This window comes from Haliotis asinina, chromosome 4, assembly GCF_037392515.1.
Source record: "Haliotis asinina isolate JCU_RB_2024 chromosome 4, JCU_Hal_asi_v2, whole genome shotgun sequence".
Taxonomy (NCBI): domain Eukaryota; kingdom Metazoa; phylum Mollusca; class Gastropoda; order Lepetellida; family Haliotidae; genus Haliotis; species Haliotis asinina.
The window spans coordinates 27,963,746-27,980,529 of NC_090283.1; the positions used below are offsets into that span (position 1 = coordinate 27,963,746).

A 16,784-nucleotide genomic window follows, 5' to 3' on the forward strand; every position below is an offset into this window, starting at 1 on the left:
AATTTACATATATTGTAATTAAACTGATTATCTAAAACTGCATATCTGTTATGGACATGTTGCATGAACCAATATGTTTTCCTTTTGCCTTTGATTGTCATTGTGTAGGATGAGATGAACTGTAAGACAATTGGTGACAAAGTAAGGTGGTGTTCTGAACATTTATTTTTGAGACAGTGTGGTTGCTAATGTCCAAGTGAAACTTTGTACTGTTTAGGATGGTTTCAGACCAAGAGCTGCAATTTGGTTTCACTGGGAAGATGTCCCCAACACCACTCAATGGCCAATTCTATGGCATCAGTAATGGATTTGTATCTTTGTAGGGTTGAATGCATTAGGGGATGTGTAGTGTTAGCACTAGACACACCAGCTGTTAAGTGGCCAGACTGCTGGAATATTGCTAAAAGCTCTGCTAGACTCACTCACTCACTCTCTCACTCATTTGTCAAATGTCTGATGTTTCTGATTGGTGTGCCATTCACCCATCATTACCTCTTCTCAGTGTTTCTGTTTGTCTTACAGTTAATATTGTTCAGAGACTTTACATGACTTTCAGTTCATCCATCATTTCTTTCAAGTTGCACAGTTTGTCCATCATTCCATTAAGTGGACTGTACATCTGTCGTTTAGTTCATCCATCATTCCATTCAGAATCTATACGTCTGTCTTTCAGTTCATCCAACATTCTGTTAAGTGGACTATGCATCTCTCTTGTAGTTCATTCATCATTCCTTTCAGTAAATTTACAAGTTGCACAGTTTGTCCATCATTCCATTTAGTGGACTGTACATCTGTCTTTCAGTTCTTCCATCATACCATTTAGTGGACTGTGCGTCTGTCTTTCAGTTCTTCCATCATACCATTTAGTGGACTGTGCGTCTGTCTTTCAGTTCTTCCATCATTCCATTTAGTGGACTGCGTCTGTCTTTCAGTTCTTCCATCATTCCATTTAGTGGACTGTGCGTCTGTCTTTCAGTTCTTCCATCATACCATTTAGTGGACTGTGCGTCTGTCTTTCAGTTCTTCCATCATTCCATTTAGTGGACTGTACGTCTGTCTTTCAGTTCTTCCTTCATTCCATTTAGTGGACTGTACGTCTGTCTTTCAGTTCTTCCATCATACCATTTAGTGGACTGTACGTCTGTCTTTCAGTTCTTCCATCATACCATTTAGTAGACTGTGCGTCTGTCTTTCAGTTCTTCCATCATACCATTTAGTGGACTGTGCGTCTGTCTTTCAGTTCTTCCATCATTCCATTTAGTGGACTGTGCGTCTGTCTTTCAGTTCTTCCATCATACCATTTAGTGGACTGTGCGTCTGTCTTTCAGTTCTTCCATCATTCCATTTAGTGGACAGTGCGTCTGTCTTTCAGTTCTTCCATCATACCATTTAGTGGACTGTGCGTCTGTCTTTCAGTTCTTCCATCATACCATTTAGTGGACTGTGCGTCTGTCTTTCAGTTCTTCCATCATACCATTTAGTGGACTGTGCGTCTGTCTTTCAGTTCTTCCATCATACCATTTAGTGGACTGTGCGTCTGTCTTTCAGTTCTTCCATCATTCCATTTAGTGGACTGTACGTCTGTCTTTCAGTTCTTCCATCATACCATTTAGTGGACTGTACGTCTGTCTTTCAGTTCTTCCATCATACCATTTAGTGGACTGTGCGTCTGTCTTTCAGTTCTTCCATCATACCATTTAGTGGACTGTGCGTCTGTCTTTCAGTTCTTCCATCATTCCATTTAGTGGACTGTGCGTCTGTCTTTCAGTTCTTCCATCATACCATTTAGTGGACTGTGCGTCTGTCTTTCAGTTCTTCCATCATACCATTTAGTGGACTGTACGTCTGTCTTTCAGTTCTTCCATCATTCCATTTAGTGGACTGTGCGTCTGTCTTTCAGTTCTTCCATCATACCATTTAGTGGACTGTGCGTCTGTCTTTCAGTTCTTCCATCATTCCATTTAGTGGACTGTACGTCTGTCTTTCAGTTCTTCCATCATACCATTTAGTGGACTGTACGTCTGTCTTTCAGTTCTTCCATCATACCATTTAGTGGACTGTACGTCTGTCTTTCAGTTCTTCCATCATTCCATTTAGTGGACTGTACATCTGTCTTTCAGTTCTTCCATCATACCATTTAGTGGACTGTGCGTCTGTCTTTCAGTTCTTCCATCATACCATTTAGTGGACTGTACGTCTGACTCTCCATTTAGGAATATTTACATTTGAGGCTTTGACAATTTTACAGAAACCTTAAAAGTTTAACTGTGTTGTGTACAAAACAGTTTCATTACGGATTAATAGAAACTGAACCATTGTTCTCTTAATTTTGTGATAAAGGCTACAAGACAAGAACATTTAAAGATAGATTCCAACATGCATAACCATCTCACTTCATCTTGACTTAGATTGAAAGAATTTTGGAGTGATGAACCAAGGCTTTAACCATAGGCTACCCCACCACCCTTATAGGTATGAACATTTCAGACAAATATATTGCTGTCATAAATGAAAAGATACATTTTTCTGAACATAAACAGCTATTTATGATGTGGATCTATGTCATTGTGTGGAAAGTAATAGAGCTTCTGGAATCCTTTTATTAACCATATTTAGAGTAGAACACCATTACTGTGAAGGAAGTTGATGCAAGGGATGAATGATGGAGAATATCCATAACAGTGTTTGAAGGTTCCTCGAGTAGACCCTGTAGGTCAGAAAAGGCCCTGTTCCTACCTTTTCCTTCATTAATCATGTACAGCTGGCACAGCACTCATTCAGAGAATATGTCATTGCTATAAGGTTTGTATTTCAAGCAACAACACTTCTGTCACTTAAACCAAATACATAGGACTGGAAAGTCATTGCTGTCTTTAGCCAAACCATGGGCAGTTGACCTGTAAGACCACTGCCCTTGTCACTAATTTTCTAGTGTCCCAAGCTGTGATATTGCTGGAATATTCTGTAACTGAAAGTGGTGTAAAATCCAACATCCAATTTCGTTGCTGAAGTTCACCCTAAACAGCTTCTGTCTTCACACCTTGATTCAGACTGATTCATTCAAGAACACATATTTCCTATCACCCACCTACCTTGAATGCTGCTAAATATATCATGTTGGTCAATGATGGTTACTTGTTTGTGTTTACCAGGTCAGCGATGTTAATGACGATGTCCGGAGAGTTGCTGTGACTGCCCTGGGATTCCTCCTGTTCAGGTAGGTAGCAGTATTAGATGATGTCACCAGGTGCTGGAGCTCACCTGCTCGTGGCATGGTAACACCCATGATCAGACCAAGAATTGACATACATGTATTGCAGATGAACTGTCTGTTCAATATTGACTGTACCTACACGAGGAGATTTGGGTTCAAAGAATGTGCGGTAGTCAAAACTGTTGCCTTGCGCCATGAGGTCCAGTCTATGAGTCGTCCAATGATGACCTTTTGCATGTCAACCCTGACTTGTGGATCTCCTGTTTGCGTTTGCTCCCACTTTAAACTGACATAGTGAAATGTGACTGAAATATTTCTTTCACCTATTACAGTTTGCAAAACAAATATGAATTCCACAGTGACTGAAATGTGAGCCTATCTTGCCAAAGACATACATGTCTTTAATGGCCTTGAGTGTCCACAGATTTCTAGTACAACCCTTAGGGCCAGATTATAATGAATCAGATTTATTTTTAGGGCATAATTTCTTTAATTCTTTTTTATTCCACCCACATCATAGATTGATTTGTCAGATAAGATTTAAGAGATAAGATTGGAAAGTCAATTTGGAAGAATTAGTTTTCCGTGTAATAAATAATGCTCTTCTTCTTGTAGATGTCTGCATGTTGGGGCAAGCTATAGGAAAATGCCCTTCTTTGTTAATAGCTCATTACTGGCAAGTATAAGGCGTAATGCCACAGTGCTGCTAGAAACAGTAATAGGCAGATTGCAGATGACTTTTTCACCTCAAAAATGTGATTTTTCGAACGGAAATCAATATTTAAAGAGGTCAAGTTATAGGAGTTGTTGCCTTTTCTAGTTAAGTCAAAGGACAGCCATTTTCTTGTCAAGCTCCATGTTTGTGATTAGATTAGTTTTAGACCTTTCCTCGAGAAGCGTTTGGTTCCATTCACAGATTGACAGTGACTGAACACTGTGAATCGGGAGAGGAAATAAGTCAATTTCTTATGGTTGATGGAAATTCTTGGAAAATATTTTTTTTGTTTTCTTTAGATTTAAATTTGTATGCATGTTGCGTAACATCATTTTGGATGATTGTACATTTGCGCTGAATTCACATGTGATGATTCCGTAGAACATACTGTTATATCATGCATTTATAACCCTTCAAGTGATTTGGGTGGAACGTTCGTCTTCTGGATTCAAATACCAAACTGATATAACATCAGAATTTATTCATATATCCCAAATTTGAACATAATGTTCTGAGGAAAGTTATCATCCAGCCATTTAATTTTACTCTCCACCATTATGGCCATGTAAGTATTGTTTTGAAAGATGAGTGTATATTTTTCAAGGAATAATGACATGTTTAACTGGTAAGAGATGTTTTTAGGTGTCTATCTTGTTACAGTTCGGATTATCTAAAACTTCCTCATCTAGATGACATTTCAACTTTCGTTCAGTGCAGAGATATATAACAAATTAACACGTTAAAATTCTGTGCCATGTTAAGACGTTATGTTTTTAAACAAATATGTATGTCAGTATATTTGCTTTAAATCCATAACTGACTTGTGCTTTGGACTGAAAAGGGAACTGACATTTTTTCAAACCGATAAAGGAACCTGCAGGCAGAGTTTAAAGTTGTTTTATTGGCCTTACGTTCCGAATACAAATTGTTATGTGTTATATTTTTTGTTTCTGTCATCAAGGTGCTTGTTTTGAAGTCCTTACTTAACATGCTTAATGGACCTGCTTACCTTAATATTTGAAGATTCCTGTTTTCTGATGTATTGCCAGTCATCTGTCTAAACAAATGAGTGTTAGCAATGTTGAAGGTCTGTAAAGCGGAAACAGCAGTGTTTTCCAGATCACAAGCTCCATAATATGAACGTTTTGTATTCTGGCCCTGTGACAGTTGGTATTTTATCCCCTTCGTTTTCATTCATGATTTCACCATTGTTTATGATTTGTTCTGATACTGTAGGATGCTTATTTACCCCTTCATATCACATTTCACATCCATCCATAAACATCACAGGAGCGGTGGAGTAGCCGAATGGTTAAAGCATCCACTCAACACACTGAAGACCTGGGTTTGCTTCTCAACATGGGTGTAGTGAGTGAAGCTCATTTCTGGAGTCCACTGATGTGATTTTGTTGGAGTATTGCTAAAAGCAGCATAGAACTAAACTCATTTACTCACTCTCTATCTTGCACTCACACCCCTCTTGCTATCTTTCTCATCCTCATTCTCAGTCTCATAAAGATCATGTATCCACAGGAATCTTGAAGGTGTGCATGTATGTGTGTGTTTGCTGATGCATGAGAACTATTGTGAGAATGAGAGAATGCTAAATCCATTTGACGGCCTTCAAATACTTATTCCAGATAAATTCTTGAAGGGTTGCTCAATGACTGAAGATTTCTCTAAACATTTGAAAGAAGTTTAATTGATTGTTTTATTATTTTTTTGTACAAATTCTGGTATTTAAGAGGTGGTCTTGGACTTGTAATTGTTTGCTTGCTTGCATGTCAGATTACCTGACAACATGTTTGCCATTGTATGTCTGGCAGTGGTTGAAATTCAGACTTAAAACTGTCTAGTGAAACAGTTGCTCTGCTCCGACCATGTGAAAAATATTTTAGATAAAATCAGTCACGAAATTTACTTTGGACAGTTTTGGTGGCATTTGATATATGTTTTGAAGTTTGTAGTTGCTCTGGAATAATTGATACTTTGCATTGATTCCGATGTATGAGATTGCACTGAATGTGAAATGATGATTTCCTGCTGAATGTAGGCGATAGGTGCAATACTGCAGGTAAACACTGTCATTCTTGGAAGCTTGCAATATAGCAATTAACAACTCAAGTATCCATTAGGAATAATTCAACCCCCATATAACAACTTCAGGTGGCACTTTTCAATGCAGGGAACTGAGAATCCAGCACAAATTTATTCAGTGTTGGTGTAATGCCATCTTTGGTTTGAGAGAATTACTTTCTAACTGTTGAAGGTTTGTATAAAGCCAGGATGGCAGATTATTGTTTACACCTGTTTTGGGTGACCATGCACAGCTACCTGTTCTGTGATGATAAATAATGAAGTGAAGAAGAATGTTGCTGCCATTTTGTGCTTATGAGATTATTGCTGGTAAAATGGCCCCATTAAAGCCCCCAAATTTTCCACTTTGTATGAAAGGCTCTGAGTGTTCTTGATGAAATTTTCCCTACCTGTCATGGTCATTTCACTCAGTTATGGCTCTTGTCCCTGTCTGATGGTTTTTCTCTTTTTACTGAAGAACCATCACTTGACTTCCTTCATTGAATTAAGGATGGCAGTTAGAATGAATTGCCCTTCTTTTAAGTAGGCATTAATGACTTGATATGTCTTGGGAAATGTAAAGACTGAAGAGAAGGGATCAAGATGCAAAACAGATACACTATAAAGTTAGTTTCAGCAATATATATGTTTCTCTCTTTCAGACAAGATACCCGAACATAATCAGTTCTTGAATGAATTTGGAAACTTTGTAATGATACACATCCATTATGGCTAACTGGTATAACTTTCTACTTCAGTGCATCAAAGAGAATGTAAGTGATGCATGGTATGATTGACTGATGAAAAGAGTTTCTCGAATTCACTCTTTTCTGCATTACATGCATATTAGCTCACAGAGAGCTGATGTAAACAGGATTTTTTAATGGAAAGTACTTGTGGATATGTGGATAGTATTGACAACTGTTTCAAACATTGCATGTAGATGTGTCAACATATGAATGTCTTTTAGATCAAGAATACTTGTATTTCCCAAAAGACAACACTGTAACTGATTGTCTGGAAAGCCTTATCTTTACCTTGAATCACTAATTACTACTGTGTTAAAGATATTACAGAGAGGTTGGAGAGAACTCCTTGTTGAAGTTATCATTTTGGTGATGGTCGTCTCATTACACTAAGCTACACTAAGACTTTGGGAGGACTGGATTAAGGATGATCATACTTGTTGTATGAGGTGACTATAGGAGTCAGTATTCAAGGTTACCAAATTGTTGTCGCATGTCATCACATCCCAGCTGCTTAGATCATTATCTGTCATGTATGTCACTGGATTGTCTGGTCTAGACTAGATAATCACAGATCACCAGCTGAGAATATTACTAAGTGTTGCTTAGGGCAACAGTGTATTGAGTATAACTTTGTGTTGTGGATTGTATTTGTGTCTGTTGTGCAGCAGCACTTGTGATGAATAGTCATGTCTGATGTTGAATTGTGATTTCACATTTTTTGCCAATTTGGTTCCATTTTTCAATCAGAGAAGTGTTAATCTAAGCAGCTTGTTGAATTCTTTTTTGTTTCTTTTCATTGTATCAGATAATAACCATATTTTTTTGGGTGTTCAGGTCAGTGTCAACCAAGAGGTTGGTTAAAAGATTCCAAAAGTAACGTAAAAGCCTTTTTCATTTTGAAGAATTCATGAATTTAAAGTCAGTAGGAGATTGAAAAGTCAGGTGACTTTCTTTTAAGCAAATGGCTGCCGTAATCTCATTGCGTCTGCTCGATGCTGCTCAGCGAAGTAAACAGGTGCACACAACAGGCCCATCCTGCATGGACAGATAGGCAGGAGATTTAATGCTCAACACTATCAATATCATTTTTTCATTTCCTCTAATTTCTCTAGTGACAGTGTTTCACACAAGGGACATGGTGACCTCCTGCTACTTCCATCAGAAATTGTCCCACATACTTCAGGAAGAAGATGGATTCTTCATATCTTGGTGAAAGCAAATTTTAAATGACCTCGTTTGTATTAGATTGAAGATTAGTTTTGGTTCTCTTCAAGTTTACCGAAACATGGTTATCAATTATTTTCCAAGGCTACCAGTATGTCATTAGTGTATTTTGGTCGTCATAACGATGATGACACCCTATTTGGCAATGTGCCCAGGAACATTATTGTTGAGCCTGTTTGAAATTGTTCCACACAAAGTCATACCATCAGCATCTGGAGACAGAATGGTCATGAGTATAGGTGGTGTAATTGGTAATAAAAACTAATGGGGCTCTTTGCAAACTTGGTAGTGACGTGGAATGAAAATACCATCAGATTTCAGCATATTTCGTGCCATGGAATAATTTTCTGATTCTTGAAAAAGGACCGACTTATTCTGCATGAGATTTTTACATTTCCAGTCAACATGATTAAGTTATATGCTGTCCATTCAGTGAATGATTAGTTTCTCTTAACAGATACAGAGCACAATGTGATGTATGGATATCATCTGTTGTCTTAAATGGCTTTTGTTTTAAATAGAATCTCATCCTCATTTATTTGCTTTTAAAACATGTTCACAGGAATCATATTGACGTTTCCAATATTTCAGAATTCATGTTTTCAAAAACATGAAAGAATAACTTTTGAAGATAATAAAATGGGCCTGATGAGGGAGAGTTATCTTTTCGCTCAGTTGTAAGCTGCATGTTCCATTAATAGTAGGACGATGATGCCATGCCACGGTTGTAGTGGTATGTCATGCTTCATGTGGCTTGGTCTTCCTGTTTGGGAGGATGCTATCTGCCTAAAGGCCTCATACTGTGTGTTTATGGAGAGTTGTTTCCTATGTACTTATCTTTATAGAGTTAACTGCTTCCTTAAGAAAAACTAGCATTTATCTCTCATCGTAGAGAAACACTGATATCATGCAAAGTGTATTTCGTAAAAGTATTTGCATGAATGTTTTTCTCTGATAGCTCTAGAGACACATGCTCTTAAGGTAACCTTTCAACTTCTTAGTCTGTTTCAATGAATATTACGACTCAAATCATAATGAAAGATGAAATTCAATGTTTGAATTTGATGTTTGGCGGCTGGTTTGTCCAAGTTTTATGCATTTACATAATGTGAAATCTAATGATCATGTGCATGTATTATCAATGTGCATTTCCAAAAATTCTTTAGCATGGCGCCGAATTTGACAGACTGTGAGGTCTAATACAACTGATCTCTGCTTTACTGCAACAAATCAATGGCCATAGCTGTTGATGGTTGATATTTCCTCATTTATAACTTGTTGGTGTTGCTTAGCATTGGTTTGATAAAGGAATAATCAAGTAATCAAAGTTAGTTTGTTTCTGATATTGGGTATTTTCACAAACCATTGCAGTCAGAAACTGCATTTTTCATAAGGATTAATAAACATTCCTTAAATGGTAATGCTTTAAAGTTTAAATCCTTACGATTATGATTGTTGTTAAAAATATATGTGGGAGAAGCATAGGACATCAAATCACAATTTTGCTCAACGTTTGTTTGACAGTCGATCATTGCTTCAGTATAGGGTGATAAGTGCATGGGTTTAGGGTAGCCAACCATTTGTCAATAGCAGTCCAGTACTTGAAGATCACAAATGGCCAACAATTATCAGTGTATGCTCATCTGTTCACTAACTGCCACTTATACTGGTCTGTTGGTTCAGCCCAACATGAATTCTCTAGTAACAGTATTTCAGAGCATAATTTCCAAGGTACTGGTACACAAAACACCTGTGAGACTTTCAGTATTTTCTGCCACAAATTGATAATTTTTATGAAAACAAATCACAGTATCTCAGTTGTTTTTTTGGTCATTCATTTGTTTGTCGACTTTCAATTAGCAAAACGGTACAGATACGTTTTCACAAGAAAAATACATTTATTTTTTCCAATTATGAAATTGCAAGGGATATATATATATATGTAATAGAATTACACTTTGCACATTATTCAGTTACAACAGACAATATTGAATACACATCAGAAATAACAAAATTCCACCAAGTATGTACAATGTTAAGACTTTTGATGAAAAAATTTCCTATAATCCAAAAATATCATCTTTGGTCAACAACCATGGTAACATTTCCTAAAATTTTAATTGAAAGGTTTTACAGGAGCATTGTATGATGAAGATTTTTTCATAGTCGTGTAAATGTGATATGATTGTTTGTGAATATTGTATTCAATAAATAGCAATAAACAATATGTAACAAAACACAAAGAATATAAATGAATCAATAAACAATGAAACGTGACATATCAACAGAAGGTTTCCATGGCAACTTGTTTCACCAGATAGGACTTTCAAGAGGTACTTTACATTTGAAACAAAATAATACAGCCAGCAACAGTTCAATATCTGGAAACATTATAACCATTTTTTTTGGCACAAATGCAAATCTGTTCTAATGCCATAAATATTCAAAATGAAGGACATGCCATTTGTGGTAACTGATTAATAAGATGGAAATGTTGTGAAATCCATGTTTGTTAACAGGTTCTTGCAGCATTGTTGGAATTTCATGTTTTTCTGCTTCCATGTTTTGATTATTTATGGCATTTATGACTGAAGCTTTAGGGATTTATCTGGACTGGCTTAGAGGTCATATTCGCTTGTGGAAAATGTCAGTAAATGTTTCTGAAGTGGAATTTTAAATTCATGTCACTCTATCATATTGGTAGTTTTGAACCAGTGGTGTGGATTTTCAAAAGATTTGTGTCAATAAACAGGAAGATGAAAAATTGGTATTTAATGCAATGTAAAATGCTTCTGATGTTCAGAAAATACTGATCAATGGAAGTTCCAAGTTTGGACACCATTCTGATCTTGATCTCTCTGCCTTGATGTGTGATGCCCTTTTCTGGTGTTCCATGCCATAATATTGCTTGAATATTACTAAAAGCGGGTTAAAACTAAACTCATTTACTCACTCTCTGACTTGCACTCATACTCATCTTTCTATTGTTCTCTTTCTCATTCTCACTCTCCCTGCACATTTCATTTCTATAGCCACCTGTCTATCAGTGCCAGATAAATCCCTGCATTGTTTCAATAGACAGCGAAGATAAGCAGTTGAAGTAGAGCATCTGTTGAGATCCCTTGATTGAGCCTTACACCTATGTTCCTATCTCAGTCATCTTGAATCATCTTTAATAAGAACAGTCATTGTATTCCTCCTGTCAGTGTTCATCATAGTGGTGTAACTCATGAATGCTGTCTCGGCGTACTTGGAGGTGCGTCTCTTCAGCTTACACGTCAGTATCCGGATGAATGTCCGTCTGAAAGCTGTATTGAACATGGTGTATATGATTGGGTTGGCAAGAGAGGCTGCATAGCCCATCCACAGAAACACGGACATCATGGTGGCTGTCACTTTCTCCATACAAGGCTCACACGTCACAGACAGTATATTCACAATAAAGAATGGCGTCCACAAGAACACAAACACTAAAAATATGATCCCAAGAACCTTAGAGGCTTTTCTCTCATTTGTGGCTGTCTTTTTAGATAAAAGGTGCTTAATCACTGGTCGTGTTTTCATACGAAGGGTATTTCTGAAACTTTTCTTGAATTTATTCCTCTGTTTTAGTCTCATTCCTTGCTGGTCATCACTCTCAGCTGCGCTGTTGTCACCTGATTCACTCATTATGTGTTCCTCCTCAGGAGAAAGTAGATCTGCTGGAGGATTACTGATCATATCTTTGGGTAACCCGCCATTGGGGCTTTGAAGAGATAGTGGACTTTGGCTTCTTGGTGTTAGGCTTTTGGGGCTTGAAGTTTTGGATTTTTTAGGTGATTTCAAGTGTATAGTTATGATATCTGAACTAGACGATGTAGATTTAGTATCCTTGTCATCAAGTGAATCCCCGGAGTCTGATATGAACCCTGACCTCAAAGGGGTATTGGGAGCTGAGTGACACAAGGGCTTAAGAGAATAACGAACAAAATCCTCACAAAATATTAGCTCCGGTTTGTCAGTTCTCCGGAATTTCTCTTTCTCTGCATCCTGGAGACACTGATCCATTTCCTGTTGGATCTGGAAAAACCTCTTATCCCACTCCTGTGTTTTGTAATCCACAGAATTATCCAGTCCTGTGGCACTGCGATGGAAGGGTGCCCTTTGTTGAGAACTAGGTTTGTTATGACTATCCAGTTTGGTGTCTGATACAGCGTTATAGAGAGCATGTCCTCGACCTTGTCGACTAAATGGCAGAGATGGGACTTGTAAAAAGTTCCTGGTACATCTGATTTTCATCTCTGTCCTGTCTATGTTACATTCATCATCAGAAGCCTCAAATGAAGGGTTGTAGATTGATTCCTTAGAACGAGATCTGAGCATTAGGTTATCCTCTCCATGGCGGCAAAGGGACTTGTAGGACTGGGATCTTTTATCTAGGAGCTGTGTAGAGCTCTTGGGGTCCAGTTCATCATCCTCTGTTTCTGAAGCTTCAGGACTCTGAGTGGGGCTGGAAGACTGAGTAGGTTTAGGCATGGAACGTCTTGGAGGCATGAGGTATGAGGTATTGAACTTAAAGCTGTCAGGGAAACTGACACGCCTTGAAGCAGATGCATCATGGGATGATGTCAGCAGACGTGGGATTGATAGATTGTAATCCTGATTTAAATTGGTAAGGCGGGGACGCATGTCTGATCTTTCTATTCTCTTCATCAAACGCTGATTTTTCCACAGTATTCTAATTGTCAACACATACGTTGCAATCATAATTAAAAGGGGAATGTAGAAAGCAAAGATTGAGCCATAAATTACAAAGTTTTTTAGCGTGGGAACACACAATCCATCGTGATAGACAACAGAGGTGTCAATAAATCCATGTATACAGATAGGGCTGCTGACAGCAATGGACACAACCCACACAAAAAATATCTTCATTAGCACCATTGTCTTGGTCTTATTTCGGCCATATCTCATGGGGTATTTCAGCGTGAAGAAGCGATCCATGGACATTGTGCACATGTGCCAGATGGAAGCAGTGCACATCAGCACATCACTGGTCACCCACAATACACACAGCTCAGGGTCCAATGGAAACAGACCTGTAACAGAAAATCGCAGTATTAAAAGAGAGATATTGTGAAGATAATTGAAGTGGATCTTATTATACACAGTCTCTGAAGTATCAGTCGAGCCTTTCATCCTTTTCATGTTCAATGCATTAGTATATTTGCGTGTTTGTTACTTTCATAACATATGTACACAAATAATAAGTACTACAAGTGATGAAGAATTTTGCTACTTGGATCAAAAGACAAACTGTGTTCAGTCTGATGAAATGCCCCAGATATTTTCGTTTTTCAACTGACATGGCATAATTGATAATTTCACAGTTGTTAGTTCACAAGCATTAATGTTTTTAAATATATTTAGGAATTGTCTTTTTTTTAACTATTATGAACTAAAACTGGTAAATATTTCAGTTATTATTCATCAAGCCCCTGAATATGTGTCTGTATGCAATGGATTTAGGATCTGATTTGGTACGTCTGTAATTAAGGTCTAACTCTCTTGAATGCATCTTATCATCTTCAGGTAGACATTAATTTATATCGACCTTAACAGGCCCAGCATTAAATCATCAAGGGGCAATGACATTTTTCATCAAGTGAGAATCTGTGGTCAATAAGGTTGATGAAGTGATCTCAAAGACACCATTGCTCCACTGGAGCATGAGTAGGTCAGGCTGTAATGAACTGGAATAAGTTGTTGTTAATTACCAGGCTACTGAGATTACTGAGGTGGATAATTAGCTGAGTAATTATTTGGGCTGTGATAGTGCTGGGAAGCAGCTAATGAGATGTGCTGATTATGAGATTTATTTGTTTGGAGGATGTGCCATACCAGGCAGACCAGGTTGTTCATGAATGAACAACTTTTCCAAGAGACATTTTTGAGAATCAGAGTGAGAATAGTGTTGTTGATCAGTTCACAGTTCACAATTTTCCAGCAGTATCCAGTCAAGGTGGATTGGAAGTAATCAAGACTGTCTGGCTAACCAGTGGTTGACAACATGAGCATCAGTTTATGTTGATGACTGATCAACAGTGTTCTTTTTTGCTTCTTATCATAACCCCAAAAGATGAAGATTTATGGGCCCTAGTTTTAATACTATAGGAGACACCTTTAAGGACACCAGGACACTTGAGGTCACCTTAGTTTTTAACATGATACACAAGTGCTGTAATGTTGTCTCTTTGATGGAAGTATTGAAGCAGTCATAATACTATTATGAATATACAGTTTTTCTTTGCACTTCAGGAAACATAAGATATAGATGTTTCAGGCAACATGAGATACTGTAATATTTCATTACCTCATAGTGTAGTATTTCTTTTTGATAAGGAAAACCTTTGATGAAAATCCATCGAAGAATATGAAAGTTCAGAAAATGCATCGAAGCACAAATGCAATTACTGTTATCAATCTCTATTTGAACGATGATGAGAAAGCCAGTAACTACACACGGCTTCGACTGGTTAGGCAGTACCAGCATAGGAAGAGACAGTTTGGGGATGACAAAAAAGTGTCATGATTTGAAGACAACCTTGTTAGATGACCTCATGAATACAAGGCTGTCATCTGTAGGATGACTGACCTTATTGTGAATTGATGGTATCTGTTGGGTATTGCTAAGAAGGAGTTCGAGACTATATACAGAAGCAATATCCCTGGCTGATCAAAGTCTATTCCTGGCTCTAATGTTGCCCATTACGTGCTCCAATGCACTTACATAAAGAGCCAATCACGTACTTTAGGACTGGCAGATCCAAAATAGGCATTAACCAGAATATTGGTGGGGGTTGTGCTGATTATTCATTCAAGATAACATTTTTGTAAAAAGTGTATTTATTTTTTTAAGGTCATTTGGAGTATTTGGTGTTTATGTTGGCAAATGATTATGAGATTATTATTTGGTTTTTAAAAATGAGACTCATGTTTTTGGAAGTGTGTGAACATCCGAGTTTCATCTCTGTTGAGATTCAGGGATGCAGATGTCCCCAACCACCCTTGGATGATGGATATTTGGAGTGGTGGTTAAATGTGTGAAATAATTCTCATCCTAAATTGAACTCATGCTGTCAGTTTGCCTTCAGTGAATCGCTAACATGCTGTAAACTTCAATTTTAGTTTTGATCGTAGTTATTTGATCCTGAATAGGCAGGATTTGACAGGTGGGGTCTAGATACACATTATTGTTGTGAGATGACATTCATATTTGAGTGTCCATCAGCTCCTTTCACAAAGCAACCTTTACTGACGTTAACCTTAGCTCCCATTCCACAACATTGCTCTAAAGTTATCTTAGTGACCACATTAGTGTTTAGTGAAAGGATTTAGTCCTTGCCTTTTGGTCATTGTGGCAGCAGTTGTGACCAATCTGTTCCCAGTCTTTTCTCTTGACACTTAAAGAGCACTTGGACAAATATGGCTCTGGACACGTGGAGGACAAAGTTTCCTGTGGGAATCATGGATATCCGGTGTTTCATGCATCCAGAAACAAGGATGGTTTCACATTAGACAAAACAACTAGATTTCTAATTTTGTAAATGAATTTATATTGTTTCCTACAGTTCTTCATGACTGATATGTTTTGGTTTAGTTTGGTTATCCCTTTAGAGATTTGATTGCTTGACGACTGGAAATGTCAAACATTTGGTGATGATTTGTAATTAGCTAAAAGCCTATGTTCAAGCATGATCAGTGCAATTGCTTCCATCAGTTACCACCTTGTGGAAAAGGCAGTTGTGTTGAAAAGAGTAAGCTTGCTACGGTATCCATAACAAAAATTTTGGACATTAAACTTGTAACAAATTAAGAGTCAGTATCATAAAGGAAGTTTCATTCCACATTTCAAAAACACATTTTGGTCTTTATCTACTTATGGTTGTTGATAGTATATTTGTGAAGGACACCTAGAATGAGGATACAATATGCTTGAATGGTACATTTTATATTTTAGTGGTAAAGGATGTTTTATTCCATTGAATCAACACTTTCAACTTCATTGAGATGAAACAAAAAAGTGAGATGCTCTTTCATTCCTTTGCTTAATGCAGATTGACTTTAAAGAATTTGCAGCGAGAGGGAAAATATTGATTAAAACAATCTTATTTGACTTGGAATCAACAAAGTGATGGTTCATAAAGAAGTTGCTGTGATTAAAGCTGAAAATATATATAAATAATTCATTTTTATCATCGATTTTTCAGGGTGATTGGGTGTCCCAGTTTTCTAAGGCATGGCATTTTTCTGTGCAGAGTCTCCTCCCTTGGGCATGGAAGAAACCTTTGATTCTGGGTTCAAATCTCAGTTAGCTCCTGTTATGTTTTTCAATATCAGAGACAGGCTCATGGGTTGTGCCAAAGTGGTAAACGTTTGTCATGGCTTTCCGCTGTTCAACATGCTGTGATATAGTAATAGTGTTACCCCAACATGCCCATACAGTATTTGTCATGTCACCAGTTGTTAAGTACTCTACATCTTGCTCTACTCATGGGTATTTGGGAGAATGAACTGATTCCTCTTCTTGCTCTCAGTTTTTGTCAACTGTGATACAGAAATTGTTTCATGTATCAGTTTCAGAGCCTTTGGGACATAATCAACTTTTCTTTATGGTTAAAGAAAGTTGTTTTAGTGTCTTTGATAATAGTTTACTACACAGATGTTTCAAGTTAATATTGCAGGTGATCTCAGCAATACATACCCGTTCATGTTAGCTGTTAAGTTCCAGTAGATCTCAACAAAAGATACCCATTCAGTTCAACTA

General features: G+C 37.4%; 2 protein-coding genes across 2 annotated transcripts in view; one reads left to right on the top strand and one right to left on the bottom strand.

Annotated features, from left to right (window-relative positions):
• The window catches only part of LOC137281471 (26S proteasome non-ATPase regulatory subunit 1-like), a 274,250-nt gene that overhangs the window by 33,521 nt on the left and 223,945 nt on the right, over positions 1-16,784 (top strand). Inside the window, exon 21 of the mRNA XM_067812714.1 lies at positions 3,153-3,217. Coding sequence (XP_067668815.1) covers positions 3,153-3,217 — 65 coding nt within the window. The remainder of the gene's footprint in view (positions 1-3,152; positions 3,218-16,784) is intronic.
• LOC137282417 (D(2) dopamine receptor A-like) overlaps positions 10,320-16,784 on the bottom strand; it is a 33,811-nt gene continuing 27,346 nt past the window's right edge. Inside the window, exon 2 of the mRNA XM_067814164.1 lies at positions 10,320-13,056. Coding sequence (XP_067670265.1) covers positions 11,135-13,056 — 1,922 coding nt within the window. The 3' untranslated portion in view covers positions 10,320-11,134. The remainder of the gene's footprint in view (positions 13,057-16,784) is intronic.